The sequence below is a fragment of the Alligator mississippiensis genome, chromosome 6 (assembly GCF_030867095.1).
Source record: "Alligator mississippiensis isolate rAllMis1 chromosome 6, rAllMis1, whole genome shotgun sequence".
Taxonomy (NCBI): domain Eukaryota; kingdom Metazoa; phylum Chordata; order Crocodylia; family Alligatoridae; genus Alligator; species Alligator mississippiensis.
The window spans coordinates 593,417-611,396 of NC_081829.1; the positions used below are offsets into that span (position 1 = coordinate 593,417).

Sequence of the window (17,980 nt, forward strand, 5' to 3'; positions counted from 1 at the left end):
GGCACAGCCCGGGAACGTCTGCCAGGGCATCACAAGCGAGCTGGCCCCGCTATGGAGCAGCTGTCTCCCCTGGGCCTGACCCCTGTCAGCCGCCCCGCTCTGGCTGACTCCTTGCAGGGAGTTTCGGTCGTGTCTGCAGTACAGATGCTGCACGCGTGAACCACGGGCCCTCACAGGTGCAGACAGAAGTGATTCAATAGCTTCCACGGGGGCGGCCAACTGGCTTCGTTGGCTCCCAGCTTTTGGGCTCGAAGCCTGTCCCTTGCAAGCCCCCGCGAGCACGCTGCATCTGGGCACTCAGCCAGGATGGTGCAGACAGGTATCCAGCGGGCACAGAAAGCAAAGGCACGTTGGGCAGCACTGGGGTAGATGCAGAGGATGTTTGCAGTGGATCTTAGATCAGCGGCAGGGCTCAATCCAGTCCAGTGCGACCGCAAGGCCTTCCAGGGCAGCAGCTACAGGGATCTTGCTGACGTGTGCCTCTGTCTGCTGGGAAAGGACGGGCCCTGCTTCAGCACGTGTCCTGCGAGGGAGACTGTGCATTGCTCCCGCCAGTCTGGAGCAGCCACGCTGCGAGCAAGGGAGGCTGCCACAGCCACAGCCACAGCCACAGCCAGGCCGCTCTAGCAAGCTTTCTGGAAGGCTGTGAATTGAACGATTTCCCTTGACCCGGTGCGTCTCGTCCATGCCGCACACCATGCACGGGGTGGTGGAAGAAAGGAGCGGCCGGCCTGTCCCAGGAGGCGTGTTCTCAAAGCAATCCTCAATGGTACCCGAGCTCCCAGAGTCGCAGCCCTGTGACACTGGTCACTTCAGTGGAGTGACTGGATTTACTCCACCGGGTGCGGCCCTTGGAAGTGAAGGTCTTGGGGGTGAGTGCCCCCCTTCTGATAGCACAGGAGTGTAATGTATATTGCACACGGGAGGAAAATAGCCTACTACTGCTGCACGGGGTGGTGGTAGCACGCAGTCTGCCCCCGGGGCAGTGTTCCTCCTCACAGCCAGAAACCGGCCAAACTGCAGGAGTGTGCTGACACGCTGAGACAGCACGGCGCTCAGCCCTGAGACCCACCACCCGCCCCGGGAGCCATGCACGTAGGGACAGTGGCTCCAGACCATTTTGGTGAATATCTATAATTTAGCAGACACTAGCATGCATATATATATATATATATATATATATATATATATAGTTTCTGTGTATGTGTGTGTGTGTACAGACACACACACACATATATATACACACACTATATATATACTACTATATATATACACTATATACTTGTATGTGCCTATATGTGTGTAATTAATATATTAATTACTTTTAATTTATTATTATTTTTCATTTATTCATGCCATCAATTATTTTTCACTATATTAATTATTTTTATTTTTCAAAAAGTGTGTGTGTGTGTGTGTGTGTGTGTGTGTGTGTGTGTGTGTATAACAGCTACTAGAATCTGCTTTGGAAAGTCTGAAGGCAATATACCAAGCTGCAGTTTCTTTATGGGCATTTTGCAGCGACACTTTGTTCTGCATCTAAATCTGCTCCGTATTCAAATTCGGGTCCATTCTCAAGGCCTCCCGCCCCAGCCCCGACCTCCTCAGGGAGCGTGCGTAATGCCAAGCCCCCCGAACAGCTGCTCAGCAGAGTGCGTGCATCCCCGGGGCAGAGGCAGGGCTGCCAAGAGAGATCTCCTAGACCAGGCAGGATGGGCTGGAGGAGCCGCGTGCAAGCACCGGGCGGGAGCTGGGAGTAGCCAAGAAGCCAGAGCGCTGTCATTTGTTCTCTGGGTTTTCCGTCCATCCTCTCTCTCCAGATCAAGCAAAACAAGGTTTTCGTTTCCCTGCTAAAGCCAGGCCTTTGTAACGGAGACGGCTGGTGCAGAAAGGAGCCTGTAACCTAGCAAGGCATTACCCTGTGGGGAAACAGCCCAGACCTCTGAGGTGTATTTTTTCTGCTCCATGAATTTCACTGGAAGCAGAAGCACAAGAACAGATGTGATCCCAAGGAGCCTGCAACAGACCTTGGCCGCCGCGTAAACTGAGATGTCACACGCTACCCTGCAGCTGGCATTGCATTGCTTTGCCTTCCCTTCCACTTCTCCAGGGCCCTTCATTTCAGGAGCACGGAGCTTTCCACAAATGCAGATGAAGCCCCACGTTGCCTTTTTTCAAGCAGAAAATCCTCATCCTCTCCTCTTGCAGACGGGAAAAGTGCAGCCCGGAGATATGGGAAGCCTCTCTCCAAGGTCATAGAGGGCACGTGAGGTGGATGCAGGAACAGATCCCAGATCTCCCGGCATCCAGACCCGCGATCTAAGACAATGGCCCGTTATCTATTCACAGCGCGGCTAATTTACTGGAATGAGTCACCCAGCAAATACTTTCCCATCACTGCAACACAGCTGCTATACGGAGCGGCTTGGGATTTGGTTTTTTTGTTGGTGGTTTTTTTTTTCCTTTGGCCTCATTCTGCTTAGGCAATGGTTTCTTATTGGAGCCAGGACCTTCAGAGGTGGTCCAGGAGGTTGAATCACTTGAATAGGATAATGACGGCAAAATAGCTGTGTTGCTAAAAAGCCGGGGCTGCTTGCCTTGCTGCAAGCAGACAGGCCCATTTGTCCTCATCTTCTCCCGGAGGCCTGATCCTGGGTGTGACCTTCCGGAGTAACGGGGCTGTCAAGGCAGCTGCATGGGTCCCGGGACGAGCTGGAAGCAAAGCGTCTCATCGGGAAGCTGCGTGACCGCCGGCGGGAGTGGAGGCGAAGCTGGTGCTGGAGGGTCACCCATGTTTAACGTGCTCTTGGAAAGGGATGCAAAAGCAAGAGCGCAGCTGCTGTGTTTGGGGAGACGGAGGGAGGCAGGGGGGTCCCTTGTCCTTTCCCTGAGCCAGGCGGTTTGAGGAAATACAAAATAAATGGAGCTGACTCCTGCACGAGGCTTCACCGAAGGGTCCGGCTGTTTGCCGTGCGAGGGGATCGTGAGACGCTGGCAGTGGCACTGGAGTCCGGACCAGTTAGGCTGTACTGGTTCCCAGTGGGACGGTGGTGCTGCACCAGGGTCACACGGAGCCCGCGGTGCACGCCGGGCAGCACCTCCCCACCTTCGCGCGGAAGCTGCCCCGCGCTCGTGGACCCGGGGGTGTCGAACAAGGCTAATGATGATTTCACAAATGAGAAGCATCTCCTGCTTCAGAGTAGCCAAAACAGCTGTGCCAATTTAAGGGATTTAAACATTTTCAGCTGCACAGAAACGTGGCAGAAAGCACTCTCTGCAGGGCCCGCTGGGAAGCGCTCATGAGAGGAAGGATGCTCTGCCGGAAAAACGATGGAAAACCCTTCCCTCTCTACGCTTGTCTGATAGACGGACAGGCAGCCGCGCAATTAGTCCACCCTCAATCCCTTCCCCTGCGTCTCCCTATTATTTATGGCTCTGTCCGTCTCTGTCGCCGGGCTGGAGTCCTACCCAGGGCTGTGCCCACCTTCCCTTCTTCCCTTTCCCGAGAGGGTGACAGCTGGGGGGTCTTGCACGGCCCCTCCGCAGCAATCCATGCACCCGGTGTCCCCGGGACAGACAGCAGCGCCCTGAACCAAGACCTGGCCGCCTGGTCCAGGCCCGGCTCTGCTCCTGTCCTGTTCCTTCCCTGCCTGCAAACTCAGGGTAACAACTCGGGAGGCATCTTGCAGCGGTGCAGGGAGGAGAGATGACAAAAGCACTTAGAAATCCTGGGATTGGAGTTGCCAGCGAAGGGCTGTGTATTATCAGCAGCAATTCTGCAAGCCTCTCCGAGCCGAGAAGAGGCTGTGACGCTGCCAAGAAATAACCATGGTGCTCGCGTGGCCGGGGGAGTCGCGGTTCTGTGTTTACCATCAATGCCGCGGGCGTTAAACACGGACGCTTGGGGCAAGCACCCCACCGCCCCTGCTTTGCTTTGCAGGACATCGTGGCTCTAGGCTTCCCGCCGGGGTGCTTGCTGCAAGCATTTTCTGAATGTGCTCAGACCAAGGGGCAGGGAGGAGGGTGCTGGATGTCCGGAGGAGTTGAAGGAGATTTAAGTGACAAATTTTAAGACACATGAGGAAATTAAGAGTCAGAGTTTGCGAAGGCAGGCACATGTCTAATGCTTACGGGAATCAGCCAGAGCCAGGCACACCAATACCGCTAAAACTCTGGTCTCGATGAAAATCCCCGTCGAAGTTCTCACCGCTCTCTAGAGACTTTGGGCTGCTGGCCGGAAAACACGGGAGAGCGCTCAGAAACCACTGAGGAGAGGACGTGGGGAAGCCCAGCGCCCAACCTAATTACCAGGGCTGGAACCGAGCCACGGCGCTGAGCGTAACGTCTGCCGATCCTCTGAAAGGGCCCGCGTGATTTTGCTGATCTCTACACAGCCAAGATCTAACTCATGCCTTTTATTTCATCCTTCCCCAGCCTACTGCACTGCATGCACACACGTGCGCACGCTTCTTCATCCTTCCCTTTTCTGCAGAAATCCTTCATCCCAGGCACGGGAAAGGCCTTTGTACGAAGCCCGGCGACCACAGAGCCACGGTGGTTAACATGCACGGTGGGGCTCTTCTCTAGGATCTCTGATCAATGGAGACTTTCCAATTACCAGCCGCTGCACAAGGACAGCTGTCACGCCGCGTGAGTGACAGGTGTGCGGGATGGGGAAAAGCAGCGAGGACAGCGGTGAGGCTATAATCACACATTAAAGCGGGCCGGGCGGACCCTCCTCCTCCTGGCATGCCTGACGGTATGTTTGCCGCAGGCAGTGGGCTCTGGCAATGTAGTGAAGGGCAAAAAGACGGTGTAGGAGCTTCCAGCTGGAATTCATCTCTCTGGAAGAGGCCGGCCTGCCCTGTGCGCGGTCACTGCAAAGAGATCTTGCCAGTGCCGCAGACAATGACATCCATCCTTCTCCACCTCTGCTGGAAACACCTCCCCTAACGCATCCTATGATTGCATTTGTCCTCTCCCAGCTGCAGCACACCTTGCAGCCATCCTGGGGATGGACAAACACGTGCCAGTCTTTCCTTCCTTGGCCGTTTCCAGCAGCAAGTTCTCCGCGCACAGGCAGAGACCCCCGGGCGCCACGCTGCCCATGCACGGAGCACCATGCTTCTCTTGCTGAACCCCAGGGTAAATGTCCCATTCATTGCAATGAGAGAAACACAGGGGTCCATAAGATTCGTCCTGCCCCTGCAGCCATGCAGGCAGCACCAGGGGAAGGCCATGGGGCTGGTGCGGGCAGACCAGAGGAAAGACTTGGCTCCGGGATTGCATTCAGCAGTGTGCCCGGTCAACCAAAAGTCTCCTCGTCTCTCTGGGCGCTGTTTGGTGCAAGGCAGCGGGCAGAGTCCAAGCGAGCTGTTTGCCGCTCTCCACCCAGACCCCTGTTCCTACCTGCTGCTGGTGAGAAACAACCCGGGAGGCCGTGGTGTTGCTCCGTGAGCACTGAAGCACAGCTGCACTCTGGGCAAGCCCCTTCCCACTGCACGTACCCCCACGGGTGCCCTATTCCAGTGGCCAGAGCCCGGCAAGCGGAGCTGGGACGCTAGCCCCTGAGGAACAGCATCCCTCTGCCTACCCCCCAAGCAAAGACATTTCTGCTGGAATCGATGCATCCTCCTTCGTGCTCCAAATGAAATCCTGCAAGGGTCCGTGCCACCCCTGGCCCTGGGCGCAGGGGAGACAGAGCGGGGGTGGGCTGGGCGGCAGGGGAAGGGGTGTCACCCTGCTCTAGGTGTCCGGCCCTGCACTGGGGGACACACCGGCCTCAGGTTCCCGAGAAGCCCCGTGGCACCCCAGCAAGGGGCCACGAGCACGCGCAGGCGCGCCTTACTTACGTGGTCAATGAGCTCCCTGACCATGCCGTTCCACTGGCCCTTCTCGTCCTGCGCCCCGTACTTCCCGTCCTCCACGAGCCGGATGTCGTAGGTGAAGCCCAGGATGTTGGCCAGCTCCCTCAGCAGGTCGATGCAGTAACCTTCGAAGCGGTCTACCCCAAAAAGGGCCGTGTCCGACTTCCTGAACATGACGAAGGGCTCCTCCTGCGTGGGCACGAGAGAGCAAAACCAGGCACTGGCATCAGGGGAGGACACCCAGCCTCGCCAGCAGCAAAAGCAGGTGGCCGGGGCTGGGGCAGCATGACGCAGTGTCCAGGCAGGGCTGGATTCACTTTGCATGGCACCACACCTAATTAGCAACCTCATTTACACCCACAAAATTTAATTTTTGTCTCTTCAGAGCAGCCAACTGTTTCCCACTCAGTAAAACTTCAGGAGGAGACAGAAGCCATTGCACGCTCTGCAAATTAAAACGAGGGGGCCAATGGTGCTCATATGCTGGGTGTGGGTGGACTTCAACTCCACGTCTCCCATACTGGACACGCAGCCAAACCAATTCGTGGCCACCCTAATGCGGACTCGCTGAGCCCAGGGAGAGGAAGGGAATGGTCGGTGGCTGGGGTAAAGCATCAGGGAGCGGTGCTCGGTGAGGGCTGGCCCAGGGACCAAAGCCGTCTTGGTGTCCATGCCCTTGCCCTCCGCATGCAAGCATACAAGACGGGGTCAGGGGTGGGAGCGGGGGTCTGCAGCTGGCCAGGGGCAGGTCAGCAGAGCAGACCGTATCTTGAGCCCCTGCCTTTGCAACATGCCAGCGTCTGTGTCACCCTGGGCACCCCTGAGAGCCCACATCTGCATCTGTGGGACGGGACGGGGCTCCCACAGTCACCCCGATGTCCAAGGAACATCCTGTCCCGGGCTCGGCCCTACTGAGGCCACGGTGCCAGCCAGAGCAGCTTCCCTCTTGGCAAAGCACTGTGCCCCCACCTTGCCCCGAGGGCACGCCTGTGAGTGCACGGGGGTCCTCCCGTGCCAGCCATCTCTCCTGGGCAGCCTCTGGGGGAGCCGGCATGCATTAAAGCAGCCTGGAGGCTGCTCTGCTTTACACCAGCTGGAAACTGCTCTGATGGTCCGGGCCACCTCGTGTTGCACCGCGGGCACTCCGACGTGGCCCAGGGTTTTGTAGCAGCCACAAAGAGCAGTCCTTGGGTTGCCTCAAGCCAACGGCCCTGGGCAGCAGGCAGTAGGCCGGGGGGTGGAAGCTCAGGCCCTTCTAGCCATAGGCAAATGCCAGGTGTCTGGGGGCTTCCTCTCCCCTTTCTCATCTGTTCCTGACACTTTGCATGTTGCAAAAGCCCCGGCAGGTCCAAGCGTCCGCAGGGAAGCGCTGCCTTGATTTGCTAGGAGACCGCAGGCAGCCGGAAAGCAGGGCAGCTTCGACACAGGGAAAAGGGATGCTCCCAGGCACCCAAGGGGGACTGCGCTCCTCTGGGCCCCCGCGGCTGTGACTCTGCTAATGCTCAGAGAGATTAAGCCTTTTTTCTGCAAAGATGCCGAGCTTGAAAGCCTGGAAGGGCTCAGAGGTGTCAGGCTGGCAAGCCAGCTCCGGCTGAATCCAGGACGAGCTGCTGGTTTGCTCCGAAAAGCCTTTCCAGGTGCAGCAAGCAAACACCCTGGGGGTTGTTCATTACTATTGTCCTTCACGCCCCGGCTTTGATTCATGGCCTGCCTGCAAAGTGCCCCCGGTGACCCCGGCTGCCTGTCTAATACCGATAGGCACTGAAGCACAGCTGCTAATCGTGCCCGGCTGCTTTGTGCTCCCCTCCGTTGCAGCCACCTCGTGGGGCTTGTCCCAGCCGTGGGCTCCCAGGTCTTTCTTCCCTGGCGTGTGTGCAGCACCCGGCGCTGCGGGGTCCCCTCCAGCGGGGCTGGCAGGCAGGACTGCAGCACCAGCACGAGAAGAGTTGCCCCCGGCGTGGCCTTTTCCACCGCCCGCCTCCTCTTCTGTAGCTGAGCAGCAACAGATCTCGGAGCCATCGAAAAGCAGGGCCGGGAGGGACCGCGGGGGCTCAGGAGACAGTCGAGGCACAGCGTTGAGCGGGGGGAGGAGAGGGCAGGGGAGGGGATGCTCCAGCCCTTTGTACGGCGAAGGTGTCGCAGTCGCTCGGTGTCTGTCCATCCGCCCGCGCAGGAATCCCAGCGCGACGGGTCCAGAGAGCCACGACTTCACTTGAATATTGCAGGTGCCCGATTTGGCTTCTGGGGGTAGGTCAAGCCAGCGGATCCCTCCTGCCGTCACCTCGATGGTGCCTAGCGTCGCCGGTGCAGAAACCTGTGCTCCTCGCGCGTGGCAGCGAGGAAGCCCGGGCGCGGGGGCCGGGAGCCGACGAGCCGTCTGGATGCGCCGGATTACAAGCCAGGTGGGCAGGATCATGCCCGTGTCACTAGGGCACCCGCGCTAAACTCCTTGGCTTTCCACCCCCTCCTCCTCCTCGCCGTTCGTCCCTGTTCACGCATGGACTGGCTCTCTGGCCTGGATGCCGGCACCGGCGCAGCCATAAAGTACTGTTAATTTTGGGAACTGCTGTAGGGATTACATACATATTTAAGAGCCGAAGCACTGAGCATTAGCACGCTGCTCGCCTCGGTAATGTATCTCCAGGTCTCCTGCATTTCCTAGGGGGTAATTCTGAACTCTGCGAACCACTTATTCACGGACTATTTCACAATTTATTACTGAAAATGGCCAGACATCCAATTCACAAGCTCTCTCGGTTTGCTAATCGATTTCGCAGTGAAGGTGCCCTCAATTTCATAACTTCACAGTTCTCATATTGCTTGGGGAGAGCGGTGCTGGCTGCCGGGGCAATATTTCTCTTGCAACAAGTCACTGCAATATGAGCAAAAGCAGGGGAAAAAAATAACCTTTTGTGCTTTCGCCTTCAAAGGTTCCTCCTCTGGCTCTCCTGCCGTCATTTACACCGGGGTGAAAGCACAAAGGGAAGTGGCAAATGCCAATAAAGTTTAAAGTTGTATTTTACATCTTAGCATCCAGCGTATGAAAATGCAATTACTGCAGAACTCGGCTTCCAGCAGGCGCTCGCTCCTGAAGGCAATGAAACTGCAGGCAATTGTGGTCTTTAGCCAGCCATGCGTGCCCACACATAGGCACAAGGAGCTGAGCAATTAGTAGGCGGTGATTAGCTCTTTCTGCATGGTACCATTTGCACCTGAACACGGAGCTCCTTGAATCCAGGGACTAAACCGCTGGCTGGAAAGAGACCTCGCGCAGGCGGGTGCTGGGCCCGTCTCCCTCCGGCTCCCTTGCTCTGCCTTGCACCTCCGTCCTGGCTTGCAGTGGTCTTGTTATTCGCCCAGGTGTCTGCCTGGCCTCTCCCAGCGCTCCTCCCTTCTGACTGTGCCGCTCTCCTCGCCAGCTCTTGCGATGCCCCCCGCCTACTCCACCGTCTGTGTGCTATGCCAGCGCCCGCCCTCAGCCCCGCTCTGCTGGAGCATCTCAAGCCTTCGGTCCAATTGCACCTGCTTCTTTGCTGTTGCAAGCGCGCTGCGCTGCAGCGTAACCCACGGTGGATACTATGGGAGGGAATGGGGCACTACCCAGCTTCTGGAGCATTTCATCCCATGCATGCCCAACCCCCAAGTCTGAGCAGAGCTAAACCGGAGGGGCCATCGATGCTGGTTGATGAAGCCAGAGGAGATGGGGCAGATGTGCCACCTTTCCATGTGGCAGGTGGTGGTTTTATTCCAGGCATCACATCCTCTATCACTCCAGAGGTCCACAGAGTCCCAGCATCCCAACTCTCATCCTGCTAAACTAGACCGTCGGTCCACGCAGCTCAGTATCTTCCACGTGGTGGATCTCGTGTCGTGTAGGCTTGGTCCAGTGCGGCAGTGTGTACTCGCCTCTGTAATGGTCTGTCGGTGTGTCTGTCCATCTCGCACACACCAGAACTAGAGCACGAGGACCACCTGGGAGGTCAGGCAGTCTTCTGTGTCTCAGTGCAGGCTCCTTGAAGGCACTGAGTGCAAATCTATCAGAAAACCCGTAGAGGCATCAACAGACGTTCATCTCCGATCCCGAGTGAGTCCACGCTCCCTTGTCACGTCAGTCCTCCCGGGGACGGCAGCATCTTCTCTGGCTCCCTGCGGGCGCCCAGGCTCTCCCGCGTGCAGCGCAGCCGTATACAAGCCCCGGTGCCTCGTCAGCCTTCATTAAGTGTTCAGCAAAAATTCATTCTGATCTGATGCCTGCTATCGTCTCCGATAGCGAGCACAGGGGCTAAATACGGCGTGGCAGCTGGGAGTGGAGGAGCCGGGTTGCACAGCCGCCGTTTGCTGCATCATTCACTGACTTCTGGCTGGTTTCTCACCTATGTGCTTAAGAGGGACGAGCTATGCACTTCGCGCAGCTCCGGCCAGGCACGGGCTTGGTGTTCGTGGGGGTTTCTTTGCTGCGATGGGACTCTTTCCATCTGAAGCAAACAATACCCGCTCCCCACATTGCCTCGCCTGCTATTCACTCGTGCAGCCCAGGCCACGAGCCCTCACGGGGCCTTGCAGGTGCAGAGAGGACACCCTGGCACAACGATCCCACAGCTGAAGCAGAGGGCTGGAAAGACGCAGACGGAGCCAGCAGCAGCCTCCTGGCTGGCGGAAGTGGGGTCGGCAGAAACACGCCGGCGTTTGGCACATGCGCGTAGTGGTCTGTGAGGGTGGCAAAGGCAGGAGGGGCTGCAGGCCAGCTGGCGCTTTGTCCGCACCAGACGCCCTCCCCTTGCTCTACTCCTCCCTTGTGCCCCACTCCTTGTTGCCCGGGTCTGGACATGGCTGTGGGCCGGAGGGGCATCAGCCAGGCCACTTAGCATCGTGTCCAGAGGGCCAGCACTCCCGTCAGAGCTGACGTGCCCGGGGCGGTTGCACGAGGCACAACTGCGTGCGGGGAGGGCAAGGGACACCTGCCCGGTCTGGGTCCCTGCCTGGGCGCTGCGGGGCAGTGTGGGGGAACGAGCTCCCTCCCACCGCTGGCTGGAGACCGCCCCAGGGAGTGCCGGGGCAGCGGGAGCCTCTCGTTCCCCTCGTGCACCCGCTCCGTCTAGCAGCTCATACAGGACCTCCCGCTCCTGACTCCCGTTGGGGAAGGGGCTGTCTGCGCCTGGGGCAAGGGGGACGTCTTCCCCGCTCCGGGTCGCTCGGCATCCCTCCCTTCACACCTCATATTTGCAAAGCCACAAACCTGAAGTCTAAAGAGATCAGCTGGGGCTCCTGGGGGCGACCCTCTCTGGGCTAGCCAGCGGGGAGGAGAGCGGCAGAGCCCAGGCATCCCCCAGCAGCTGCCTCTGCACCAGTTGCCTTTCCTCGCCCCTTCCAGAAGAGCCACCTGCCAGGCAGGCACCCAGGGGCTTTCACAGCTCATCACGCGGGCAGACAGGGAGTGGCTGTTTGCTCGTTAACGGAGACTCCTTGGACGCCGCTAACGAGCCATCAGTCCCAGCCCGGCAGTGTCTGCAGCGGTGCTGGCATTGCCCGGTCTGCCTTGTGCTCTGTGCTTCCTGCTTCCAGCGCCGGGCGCAGCCCCGGCACCTCTCCGACAGCGATGGGCAGCTGTTGGCTTCTTGCCGCCGACCAGGCCCGGTCCCTGATAGCGGCCCCGCGCTCGGCAGGGAGCGGGGCTCCCACACACGAGGCGGGAGCTCGAGGAGAGGCTGCAGCCTCCAAAGAGTCAACCTTTTCCAGCTATTTCTATATGGACGAGGACAAAAAGCCTCTTACCAGGATGGTGGTGACAATTAGAGACCGGTTGGTCAGCGAGTCGGTGACGTTGGGCCCTTGTCCCTTGGAGATCTCTGTGATATTCAAGCCCTCGGACGGGTTCCACACTCCGACCTGGAAACAAGCACGGGAACCATTAGTAGGGGCGGCTCTCGAGGAGCCCGGCACCCCTGTCTGTTTTGGCTTCTGCCGAACAAGGGGTGGGTGGTTTTGGGCTTCCGGATGCCCCCCGCTGTCCCTGAGAAGTTTCCAAAGAAATTAGGCAATTAAAAGAAAAATCCCCCCAACCTCCAAGCCAGCAGGCAGCTCTCCCTGAGACCCTTCTAGGCACTAGGTAGCCAGGCGGGCCCCCGCGTTGTCTAACGCCTTGCCAAAGACAGACGCCAGCTGCATTCCCCGAGAAGCCGGGCTGAGACTTGTCGCTTTGTTTAATTGCCGTCCCTGCTTCTTTCACGGCGGAGCAGAACAACGCAGCCTAATTGACGGAGGAAGCCCAGGGAGCCTGATCATCCCTGCAGGCGCCCCGCGTACGACAGGGGCAGCGACAAGCTAAGGCCAGCCCGCAGCATGAGAAAGGGCTGAACGAACGTGGGCACGGGGTGTGATGGGACCGAGGGAGATCCCCAGCGAGCCAGCTGTGCCTTCACAAGAGCCACCTCGAAATCACTCGAGTGCGACAGAGCCATCGACTAGGACAGGAACAATGCTGCAATTATGCCACGAGCAAGAACTCATCCTGGGTGGCAGTTTTGCACTGTCAGGCCTATTAAGGACTTGATAGATTCAGCCAATTTATTAGTAGACAAGCGTGCATACCCTGAAATCCACCCTCACAATTGGTACCAGTGTTGGTAACAAATCTCGGGCAGACGGTGACAGCAAGCTGGCTTGCCCAGGTTGATCAGAGCTTGCACAGCCAGCGTGCTAGTGGTACCCGTGTCACGGCAGTATTCCCCAGGGCTTTCCTTCTAGCATCTCTAATCTATCAACAGGCTTTCAAATGCACCTATATAGCCTGCTCCAGGACTACGGGATGCTAAACCTGCTTTCTGCATTTAAGAAGGTAAAGACAAAATGATCCAGGCTCATTAGTCTGAGCTAAATAGCTGCAAGACTTGAGAACACATTTTGGAGGAACTGGTTTTCTCAATAAGATAACTGGTTTCCTTGGCAAAGCAACTGCGGTAGATCTCATCTAGGTGGACCTGGGTGAAGCACAAGGCCTGGTGCCACGTGGGCCATTATGAGTTCAGATGGAGCAGTTGTGCATTAGATCAAGCGCTGAAAAGTGCTGGTGCAAGGAAGTCAGGAGGCATCCTCAGCACAGAGGAAGGGCAGAGTGCTAGAAGCACTACTGGAAATGGGATCCAACTCAATAGCACAGAGCACACAGCTTCACACGAGGACCAAGAAGCAAAACGTCCCCAGTTGCGGTGGCTGAACCCAGCGCGCCGTGTCCGCGCCCTGTCACAGGGGATCTGGTCTCCTTGTCCTGCTCCCAAGACACCTCGCGTGTGTCAGACACCTCACCGTCCCAGCCGGGACAGCCCGAGCTCCCACCTCCTGACGCTTGCTGTCTGATACGGCCCCTTTCTGCCCGGTGGTGCTCCCAGCGAGAAAATGGGACACTGGTCAATCGAGCGACAAGGCTGGAGGGTGAGCCGGGGACCTTGAAGGAGAGAGAGCCCACCCAGACTTGAGCGTGCTCCTTGCTTTCCCCAAAGAGCGTGATCAATCCCCCAGGGAGGGAAGCCCATAGATTTCATTTACTTCTCTCTTTTTTTCAAACGCTCCCATTGCTCAAGCAGCCCACAGAGACAGCCTTGGTGTCACTGCACTGAAAAGGAGGTTTTGCAATGAGAAATGCTGGTTGCAAAAACTCCATAAATTGTAGAAGAGTTTTCATGCGCTCGGCAAGAAGCCCCAAGTACTTTAAGGACCCCGGGGCTCGCCCACTGTCCCGCCCTTGGATCACACGGGTGCTCGGGTGTTCAAGGACGGCTGTTGCGGACATCCAGGAAGAGAAGGACGCTACCAAAGGGTTTTTGGCAGTGCTACGCGCTCGGCTCAAAGCCCTGTGCTAAGTTTCCCTCAAGAAAATGAAATATGTGGAAATCGAGGCTGAATTAATCAATTTAAAAATAAAAAGAAGTGAAAACAAAATGTAAATATCCCATTAAGAGAACTGTGTAAGTCAGATAGTCAAACGACGTGTAATTATGTTTGGTTAACACTCCTATAATCCTCCGAACATCCAGGAGGTAGAAGGATCAAGCCTCACAATCCTGGAGCTCAATAAATATAAGCTATTATACATAATGCAAAGTACACATTGGGATTCGTTTGCCGTTTGGCGTTTCATTATTCCAGATTAGCTATTGACAGAAACTCTGTGTCAACAGAGATTTGACATCGATACTTTAAAACCTCTCTCCAGTTGACAGAAAGCTTTGCAAAAAGCAGCGAGAACTCTGAAATCTCTGGAACGGCTGGAGATTAAATACAAAAGCTGAACAACCGTGTGGAATATGCATCAGGGCCTGGCAGCATCCTATGGGCTTTACACGACGCGCAAGGGTAATAAATGCACTTCTTCTGCGCACCTGAGAGTATTAGCTTGACTGATGGGCAAAAGTGGCAGGTGTTTTGGATGCCAAGTAAATCTGAATCTTAAAATATCATTGCAATAGCGAGCTACTCCACCAGCCAGCCCTCCGCATGCAGCAGTCGTTTCTTCTACTGGGTTTGCAAAGCATCAGCCTCCAAGCGCGTTCCTGGAAATCCAGAGAGCAGTCTTCCAAAACCCCCGCCCTGGCCTGTGACTAGTTGAGCAGAGCAACTCACCCCCAAAACTAAACGAAGCAGCTCTCACCAGGGAAGTGTTGGGTTAAACTCACTTGGGCTCATCAGGAGGTCTCTGCAGGCCTTTCCGGTCCGTGAAGCCCAAGTTAAGAAAGAGCCTGAGAAGGCCCCCGCCATAATGCAGTTGGGGATTTCGGGGGGGATGTTTTCAAAAGCTCTGATAGCATTTAAGTGTGAAGTTCATGCAAAAGCTGAACAACAGCTTGGGTTTGGAGGACACCAATGTCACTGGCACGTCAGGACCACGGTGCCCTGGCAGAGCGGGCAGGGGTGAGCGTCAGGGATGCTGAAGCAATGGGCAGCGTGCGATAGGAGTGAGCCCTGGCTGAGCTCGGGGTAGGAAGTGGGCAGGCAGTGAATAGCAGAAGGCATTCAGCATCATGCAGTCATAGAAATGAGGGTGGGAGGGAGCTCAAGGGGTCACATCCAGTCCAACCCCTGCTCCAGGCAGGACCAGCCCCAACTACACCATCCCAGCCAAGGCTTGGTCTACCCGGGTCTTCAACACCTCCAAGGATGGAGAGTGCACCACCTCTCTGGGGAGCCTGCTCCAGTGCTTCACTGCCCTCCTCATGAGAGGTTTTTTCCCCTAATATCCAACCTCAACTTCCCTTGCTGCAGCCTGAGCCCATTGCTCCTTGTCCTGTATCTGCCCCCACTGAGCCCAGCCCAGCTCCATCCTCTTTGCAGCCCCCTGGCAGGGAGGTGAAGGTTGCTATTCAATCCCCCTCGGTCTTCTCTTCTGCAGACTCAATCAGCCCAGTTCCCTCAACCTCCCCTCGCCAGTCCTGTCCCCCAGCCCACAACCATTTTCGGTCCCCTCCACTGCACTCTCTCCAATGTGTCCACATCCTTTCTGTGGTGGGGCCCACAGCTGGACACAGGGCTCCAGATGTGGCTTCCCCGGTGCTGCACAGAGGGGAAAAATCACTGCCCTCCATCTGCCGGCAGCGCTCTTGCTCCTGCCGATGCAGCCCAGGATGCCGCTGGCCGTTTTTTAAAGGGACTCTTTTTCCCTAGTCTGCACCCGGCATAAAAAACAGGCCCTAAACAGGTCAGCGTTGCCCTTGCAGACAACGCTGTGCACGGAGGGGGCTTGTCATTAGAGAGCGGCAGGGTATGGGAGCAGGGCTATGCCTTGCTTTAAAGAGGAAGGAAGGCAGGCTCCAGCTGCCTCGTGGCTCCCCCGCGAGCTGCTGCCCCTCACAACCAGCCTGTTCCTGCCCTGGACCACGATGGAAATGCTGGCTCAGGCGCGAGCTAGCGGTCCGGCGAGCCCCGTTTGATTAATTCTGCTGCCTTTGCCAGGAAAGTCAGCTGTGCACCTTGCAATGGCTTGCTTGCATTTAATTGAAGGCTCCCTTGCTCGGCTCCCAGCTTGCATGTCTCGCTGTACTCATAGCCCATCTTTGCGTCCAAAGGTCACGAGATCCGTAGCGGCAGAAACGTACCTGGGAGCCTCAGCGAATAGACTCCGCTCTGGAGAGTGATTTGCAAGCCATGAAGCGACTTCCACCCACAGACCTCCCTGCACCGGCCCTGCCGCGAGCACCAGGAGCTTGCAGGAGAGCAGGGAGACGCTGACCCAGGCTTGCTCGCTGGACAGCAGGAGACGATGCTCCTGGTTCTCCCTGCAGACCCAGCGGCACCAGCGAACCAGGCCCTGTGGGTCCCTGATCCCCGAATCTGTTGGCTCCCTTATCTACACAGTAGATACGCTTGCACATGGCATTACCCGCGAGAGCACATGGAAGCTCATGGCTCCGATATCGGCTGTCCGTGGCGCGGATATCTCTGTTTCACGGGCGGTGACTTACTGCTCTGTGCTGGCTGCCAAATGATTCAAGCTCACCTTGAGCCTGGAGCCTCAGAAGCTGCAACGCTTTGCATATCGCTCTCTATTTTTTTTATTTATTTATTTGAGAAGCAGGTCCTGAGACGGGAACAAGCACCCGAGGGTCACACCTGCCCCTTGCTCGCACGCTCTTGTGCCCGGAGGGGACTCTGCTAATTGGCTGCAGCGTTTGCACTGCCACGTTTCCTCCAGACCCCTGCCTGCGCAGCACGAGGCCAGGAAATTCTCCTGCCCATTTTCCCTTCCTTTGCTGCCCTTCCAGGAGCAAAAACCAGACACCAATATATAACATCATCTCCTCCAGAACCCGGGCTGCTGACATGTCCAGGCCTCGGGCAGCTTTCATGGCAGGAGATCACACCACGAGGGGCGATGCTGCTGCTGCTGCCGCTGCCGCCTCGGGGAAAACCGTGGAGCACTTTACACACCACTCCACGGCACGGAGAGAGGACGGAGTTGTTTTGCTCTCCCCACGTCCCGTGGGCATGGAAAGAAATGGCTGAAGGACTGCTAGGAAAGTCCCTTCTTCCGCTTCTGCTCCGCCAAGCTCCGTCTATGGTGCGATCGCCGTTTACATGGCAAATAACTGGGACAGCCCGGGCGGGAGAGCGTGCACATGCCTGCGTGCAGGCCGGGAAGCAGGCTGAGGAGGAGGTTTGAAACAGCTCCACAACAGCAAACGCCTTTGGGTACCAAGAGCAGCAGCTATAGAAACCACAAGCCAAGCCGGTCTTCTCCGCATTATTGGGGTAGCATTGCCCCGGGAAGGCCCCGGTAGCGTTTAATCAACAGGTAGGACAAACTTAACCAACCTTTTCCAGGCCGTCTTCTTTGAGGCTGACAATGTCCAAGTCAAAGTCGGTCCTTAACCCGCTGGTTTTGTTGAAGACGATCCGTCCAGTTAATCCTTCCCACTGGGCCTGTGGAAGAGAGAGGGCAGCACAGCTGTTATTTGGCATTATAAATCATCATCTGCTACTGTGGCACAATGCTTCATTTTAATTACTCTGAACACTGATACTCTTTCCCTAAAGAGCATGATTAATTAATAATCACCTCCATCACTGCTCCTGCTGCAGCCCAGGCTAGAGATTTCCATAAATCCTATTACAGTCCTTGCTATGATTTACATTTGCACCTTTTGTGTTCCCCGTCTCTCTCGGGACGAGCCCCCAGCACGTTCACACGATGCAAACCTTCCTAGCACTGCGGGAACGCCGGCAAAGCCAACAGGCGAGGCCCGTCTGGCCTCGGACGGCACCGATGGAGCGCACACGTGGGCCACACCTGGCTCAGGCGGGGGGTCGTGCTGGCTCCTTAGCTAGCAGATGCAAAGTGCTCTGAAGTCAGAAAGCGCTAACGATTTCTCCGCCTGCTTTTCAGATGGGGAAGTGAAGCCTAGAGAAGCCGAGACCCCGTGCACGTGTGGAAACTCGGATGCTGTAACAGAGCGCAGGATCCTAGGGCAAAAATACATTTGCCTCGCTGCTGTTTGGGAAGAAGCAATGCGCTGGGCACACTATCGGCACCACCTTGTCGGCTCTGGGTCTTTCACCGGCAAGGCCAAGTCACCGAGGCCCCGCGGCCTCGCTCTCCTTGCACGGGCGAGACTCGTGACGCACAG

General features: G+C 57.0%; 1 protein-coding gene across 4 annotated transcripts in view; it reads right to left on the reverse strand.

Moving 5' to 3' along the window:
- The window catches only part of GRIK3 (glutamate ionotropic receptor kainate type subunit 3), a 161,607-nt gene that overhangs the window by 39,777 nt on the left and 103,850 nt on the right, over nucleotides 1–17,980 (reverse strand). For all 4 annotated transcript variants that reach the window (XR_009462897.1, XM_059729452.1, XM_019489926.2 and 1 more), the window contains exons 8-10: nucleotides 17,169–17,276; nucleotides 11,640–11,753; nucleotides 5,853–6,056 (exon numbers count right to left, since the gene is read on the reverse strand). Coding sequence is in view for 3 of the 4 variants with exons in the window: in XM_059729452.1 (XP_059585435.1) it covers nucleotides 5,853–6,056; nucleotides 11,640–11,753; nucleotides 17,169–17,276 (426 nt within the window). In the remaining variant the exon portion in view is untranslated. The remainder of the gene's footprint in view (nucleotides 1–5,852; nucleotides 6,057–11,639; nucleotides 11,754–17,168; nucleotides 17,277–17,980) is intronic.